Genomic DNA, 6,596 nt, shown 5'->3' with positions numbered 1-6,596 from the left:
GCATGCCGCAACTAAGAGTTCGCATGCCACAACTAAGGAGCCTGTAAGCCACAACTAAGGAATCTGCCAGCTGCAACTAAGACCCAGTGCAACCAAATAAATAAATAAATAATAAATATTTTTTTTAAAAAGATGCTAATTGGTGAAATGCAACCACAGCCTTCTCATTAATAAGGCTGACTTTTATCACAGTTCTATGGGTGAAGAAACTACTTTTGCTTGTACATTTTTTTTTTTAATTTATTTTTGGCTGTGTTGGGTCTTTGTTGCCGCGCAGGGACTTTTTCTAGTTGTGGCGAGCGGAGGGCTACTCTTTGTTGTGGTGCATGGGCTTCTCATTGCAGTGGCTTCTCTTGTTGCGGAGCACAGGCTCTTGGAGTGTGGGCTTCAGTAGTTGGGGCTCACGGGCTTAGTTGCTCTGTGGCATGTAGGATCTTCCCGGATCAGGGCTTGAACCCGTGTCCCCTGCATTGGCAGGCGGACTCGACCCCTGCGCCACCAGGGAAGTCCTTTTGCTTGTACTTTTTATCAGCAGCAGTAAAACTTAAAATTATGATTGGATCTCATCAGGACTGCTCCCTGGGTCCTTCAATACTCAAGAACCACTGGAATTAATTGGATAACTTAAGATTTCTTATAGCTCAGATATTTGAGAATTTTAGTTAGCCAGGTTACTGTTCTTTCTAGTCCTCAATTTCTTCATCTCTTGAAGATTTCTCAACTCAAGTCAGAGCTGGCAACCTACCTCTTCAGAAGAGCTCATTTTGCTGCCAGTTAATCCTGGAACCATAGGATTCATCAGGTGGACCCGTTTTGAGTAGCCAAGTGCAGGGAGGTACTAGGGGGTTAGAAAGAAACACACGAAAGCAGATATTAGTATGAATTCCTCCTCGGTGCCCTGATCTCATCTAACCTGGCCTGCCACATAACAGTTTGATATATTCGTGCCAATCTTTTTTTTCTACTGAATATATAAATTTTCAGTGGTGATCATAATATTAACAAGGGTTTTATTTTCCTACTGTTTTTCTATTAGTATTACATTGTGAAGCTATTGGACTTACCCTACTGCCATAAACAACTCTAAAAGTTGGAAATATAGAAATATTCCATTTCTATAAGCTGCAAATAACCATTTGCAGACATTAGACAGCAACAAGTGTAGGGCTACAAATCTTGAGAGAAGGGAGTTAGGTGACCCTACATCCACCCTGGCTTTCTCCTTGAGGGCATTTTTTTCAAACTGAGCGCTGAGAAAAAAGAGACCAAGCAGAGAGCAGCAGTCTGACTAAGCAGAGGAGATAGAGATTGGAATTCAGGGCTACCAGGAGGCTAGGATTTGGGGAGGGTTCCAGAGAGAAGGGAGCCCCCTCCAAAAATCTAGGTCAAAGTTCTCCATTGCTTTCTTGATTGACTCATAGCTGTGCGTTCATTCGGAGAGACAGCACGAAGCCCAGCAGAGAACAGGCTCTGGGAGGCTGGAGACCTGAACAAATTTTAGGGGCTCCACAGTGCTGGGGAGACAGAAGTTGAAGTTTAGGTCCAATCAAAGCAGAGAGGGCTTTGTGAATACCCTAAGATTTCAGTTTGAGACCCCAGAAAGGCCACATACTAAGATAAGGTCCATATTATAGGAGTAAGAGCAAACTGAAATAGACCTATTCTAACAAAGTCTAAAACCCACCCTTGACAGAATCAAGGTGACAAGTCAGTAATTAAACAGAAAACATGCACTCTATAAATATAATTCAGAGCCTCTACAGCGTATCTACGGTGTCTCTGATACACTGAAAAGTACTAGAAGTGGGAAGCAGAAAAAAAATGACTGACAGTCAAGAGGAAACAGTCAATAAAAGCAGACGCACAAATAATCCAGATACTGGAATAAGGAGATCAGGATGTCAAAATAACTACGATTGATGTGTTAAAGGAAACAGAGGAAAAGATGGACAAAATGGATAAAAGATGGAGAACTATAAAAGAGAATTGGAATCTATAAAAAAGGATCAAATGGAAGATCTAAAATGGCACAGTACAATACTGGATGGATTTAACAAAAGACAGGATTAATGAACATGAAGAAAAATCAATAGACAATAACCAAACTAAAGCACAGAGGGAAACAACAGAACAGACTATGAGACATGTGGGACATGATCAAGAGGTCTAATCTGTGTAAAATTAGGGTCTCAAGAGGAGAGACAGAAGAGGACAGAAACAATATTTAAAGGAAATAGTAGGGGACAATTTCCCAAATGTGATGAAAATATCAACCCATAGACTCAAGAAGCTCAGCAAAATCCAAGCAGGATAAATACAAAGAAAACTAAAGCTAAAAACACCATTGTCAAATTGCTAAAAATCAGAGGCAGAGAAAACATTAAAAGCAACCAGAGAAAAGATATACTATCTGCAAAGGAGAAACAATGATACTTACAGGTGACTTTTCAATGGAAACTATAAAAGCCAGAGGCAACAGGACAACTCCTTAAAATGCTAAAAGAAAATAACTGCAAACCTAGAATTTTATACCCATTGAGAGCCAAGGGAAAAAAATACAAAAACAAAAAAGAAAGCAAAGGAAAGATGTCCTCAGACAAAAGAAAGCCGAAAGAACTCATTACCAAGAGCCCTGCATTGCAAACACAAAACACAAAGGGGTCTTTAGGCTAAAGGAAAATGATCCCAGAGGGAAGCACAAGGCACAGAACCGCAGGAAGAAATCAAGAGTATCAGAAAGGGTAAGTGGGGGTAAATATACGTGAAAATTGACTGTTTAAAAAACAATTATAGGGCTTCCCTCGTGGCGCAGTGGTTGAGAGTCCGCCTGCCGATGCAGGGGACACGGGTTCGTGCCCCGGTCCGGGAAGATCCCACATGCCGTGGAGCGGCTGGGCCTGTGAGCCATGGCCGCTGAGCCTGCGCGTCCGGAGCCTGTGCTCCGCAACGGGAGAGGCCACAACAGTGAGAGGCCCATGTACCGCAAAAAAATAAATAAATACAAACAATAAAATTATATCTTGAGGACATATTTGTATACTTATTTGGACAAAGGGTAGAAACATTTTAGAGTCATCAAATCACCCATCAGGAATTTACTTTTTTACTAGCAGTGTTTTCTCTACTCCCTTACCAATAAGAGGTTTTGAGAAGCTTTCAAAAATACCAACCACTTCTCAATAGCCCCTTTCAACTTACTCAAGTTCTTTCCCAGAAAAGAAGTATTATGGGTTTGTGCTAATTTCTTCCTTTAAACCCTGTTAAACCTCATCTCAGAGATGAGTCGTTTATTTAAGATCCAGAGCAATATGGACCAAATTGGTCTGGGAAAGAACAGTAGTTCTGACTGGTGTTAGCTTTCCCTGGAAACTGAGCTATTAGGGAAGAAGCAAAAAAGAAGAAGAAAAAAAAAAAGAAGCAAATCCAGCAGCTTTGGGGGCAGCTTCCTGGTGGCAGCAGCAAGAGCACAGGCTTTTGAGTCAGACAGATCTGAATGCTAATTCCTGCTCAGTCACTAACTGTGTGATACTGGACAGCTTTCTTACTCTCTCTATCCTCAGCCTTCTCATCTGCAAAACAAGGTGAATAATACCTACCATACCATATGATTGCTGGCACTGGCACATTGAAGAAACTTTAATGCACACCTCTGCGGGTCAAAAGAAAAAAAGATAGGAAAAAGAGGACACTAACCTTCTCCGCAAAGGTGAAAATCTTTCTCTGGTCAACTCCTCCAAATTGGGCATCTACTTTCAAATACTCTTCATCCAAGGCCTGTGGAAAGAAACACATGAGCATAAACTCCAACTGTATTTCCTCTGTATGGGTCTAAGAAATGAGAAACTTTTGAAAACCACTAAAATTTTCCGAAGGTAGAACCAGGAAGCAAATAAGCAGCACTCAGCCTTCCTGTTGGCTTCAAGAGCTAGATACACATTTGCTGAGTGCCTGCAGTGAACAATATTCGATGTGGGTATCATGGGGTAAAAAAATAAGAAGAGTCTCTGCTCTCAGGAAGCTCACAATCCAGTGAGGATAGTCATGTCAAAAGTACCCAATGAATAAGGCAGCCTGTGACAAGTGTCAAATAACTGGCATAAAAAGGAAGTCCTGTGAGAGCTCAGAAAAACGGGGCAAGACTGAACTAGTATAAACAGTTACTATCACTTATTAGATGTCAGGCCTAGTGCCAGTCCTGTGGATGCAGAGATGAATCAGACCCAGATTCTGCCTTCAAGAAGCCAATTAACTAGCTGGGGAGAGAGACACGTGAATACGTAATTTCTATACAGCATGCCAAGGGCTAACTTACATGTTCATTTAAGGAACATATTAACACGAAGAAAGAAATTATTATCTCTGTTCAGACTGGTGGTGGTGAAGGCTTCCTAGAGTCAGATTGTGGGCTGAGCTTGGTTTTGAATATATAGATGCTTTTCACCATGCAGAGGAAACAGAATGTGAGAGGGCACAGAGGTGTGAAGTGTTCAGGCAAATTATGAGTGATTCAGTCTGCAAAAGCACAAACTCCGGGCTTCCCTGGTGGCACAGTGGTTGAGAGTCCGCCTGCCAATGCAGGAGACACGAGTTCGTGCCCCGGTCTGGGAAGATCCCACATGCCGTGGAGCGGCTGGGTCCGTGAGCCATGGCCACTGGGCCTGCGCGTCCGGAGCCTGTGCTCCGCAATGGGAGAGGCCGCAACAGTGAGAGACCCACGTACCAAAAAAAAAAAAGCACAAACTCCAAGGGATGTGGGAAGTGGTGAGTGATGAGGTTAGAAAAGTTGGTAAAGGGCTTCCCTGGTAGCGCAGTGGTTAAGAATCCGCCTGCCAATGCAGGGGACATGGGTTCGAGCCCTGGTCCGGGAAGATCCCACATGCCGCGGAGCAACTAAGCCTGTGCTCCTGCGCTCTAGAACCCACGAGCCAAAACTACTGAGCTCGAGTGCCACAACTACTGAAACCTGCGCGCCTAGAGCCTGTGCTCCGCAACAAGAGAAGCCACCGCAATGAGAAGCCCGTGCACCGCAATGAAGAGTAGCCCCTGCTCACCGCAACTAGAGAAAGCCTGTGCAATGAAGACCCAACGGAGCCAAAAATTAAATTAATTAATTTTTAAAAAAAAGGAAAGAAAAGAAAAGCTGGTAAGGACCCTGAATGTCATGTGAGGGTGCCTAGCAACATGCTGGCCAGTGAACGATTTTAAGGAGGGAAGAAACATGATTCACACACTGTAGAAAAATCACACCAGTAAGGCGGCAGAGTGTGGAGTGGTGGCCTGAGGACCAGAGATAAAGAAAACGGCCAGAAGGCTGCTGTGAGAGGCCAGGTGAGAAATAACAATGAACCAAGTTGGTGAGGACGTAGAGCAAGAATGAATTTAAGAGATTTTTAAGAAATAGAATTGATAGGGCTTCCCTGGTGGCGCAGTGGTTGAGAAAAAAAAAAAAAGAAATAGAATTGATAACATTTAGTGTCCGACTGGATTCAGCGGGAGAGGAAGAGAAGGTGAGCAAGCAGTTAGAATGTGAGAACAGCACTGTCCAACAGAACTTTCTGTGAGGATGAATACGTTCCATATCTGTGCTGTCCAACAGGTTAGCCTCTAGCCACACGAGCAAACTGCAAACTGAAATAACAGCCAGTGTGACTGGAGAACTAAAACTTTTAATTTTAATTACTTCAATAGCCACATATGACTATGACAAGAGGCTACCATAGTGGACACTGTAGATCTAGAGTGACTGACCAAGGGAAGACTTGATTTTCTTTTCTTTCTTTCAACTTTTTTTTTTTAGGCTCAGCGGCCATGGCTCATGGGCCCAGCCGCTCCGCGGCATGTGGGATCTTCCCAGACCGGGGCACAAACTTGTGTCCCCTGCATTGGCAGGCGGACTCTCAACCACTGCGCCACCAGGGAAGCCCTCTTTCTTTCAACTTTAAAAAAAAAAATTTATTTTTTAAATTAAAGAAAATTTTTTATTAAAGTTTAGTTGATTTAAATGTGTGTTAGTTTCTGGTATATAGCAAAGTGATCCAGTTTTTTATATATGTATATAAAGTATATATAAATTCTACATATGTATATAATATATACATGTACATATATTCTATTACAGATCCTTTTCTGTTATAATTTAATATAAGATATTGAATCTGGTTCTCTGTGCTATACAGTAGGACCTTGTTTATTTTATATACAGTAGTTTGTATGACTTGATTTTCTTATATCAAACATTAGAGAAATATACAAAGGAAAAGCTAAGTCTATCGACATTTTCATCCTACCTTCCTGAGCTAATAACCAGTATCAATAGCTTGGTTTGAATTTTTCCATGCTTTATCCATGCTCACACTAATATGCACACACAGGAAATATGATGTGTTTGTTTTGCTTAATGGGAAATAAGATCATGCTTAAAATTTATTTTCACTTGTCACTCTGAAATTAATGTTCTTCAATTGAGGGATCATGATTACCCATAAAGAAGACATGTGAGATGAGCAGTGTTTTAAAGGACAGACAGGTAGGGGAAGAAGTCAAAGAGTGGTTCGGGGCTTCCCTGGTGGCACAGTGGTTAAGAATCTGCCTGCCAG

General features: G+C 42.1%; 1 protein-coding gene across 1 annotated transcript in view; it reads right to left on the bottom strand.

Moving 5' to 3' along the window:
• YARS1 (tyrosyl-tRNA synthetase 1) overlaps positions 1–6,596 on the bottom strand; it is a 29,339-nt gene that overhangs the window by 10,932 nt on the left and 11,811 nt on the right. Inside the window, exons 5-6 of the mRNA XM_024765308.1 lie at positions 3,694–3,774; positions 746–838 (exon numbers count right to left, since the gene is read on the bottom strand). Of these exons, the coding sequence (XP_024621076.1) occupies positions 746–838; positions 3,694–3,774 (174 nt within the window). The remainder of the gene's footprint in view (positions 1–745; positions 839–3,693; positions 3,775–6,596) is intronic.

Source organism: Neophocaena asiaeorientalis, unplaced genomic scaffold (assembly GCF_003031525.2).
Source record: "Neophocaena asiaeorientalis asiaeorientalis breed wild unplaced genomic scaffold, Neophocaena_asiaeorientalis_V1.1 scaffold409, whole genome shotgun sequence".
Classification (NCBI taxonomy): Eukaryota; Metazoa; Chordata; class Mammalia; order Artiodactyla; family Phocoenidae; genus Neophocaena; species Neophocaena asiaeorientalis.
This window is presented reverse-complemented; position numbering and strand designations above follow the sequence as displayed.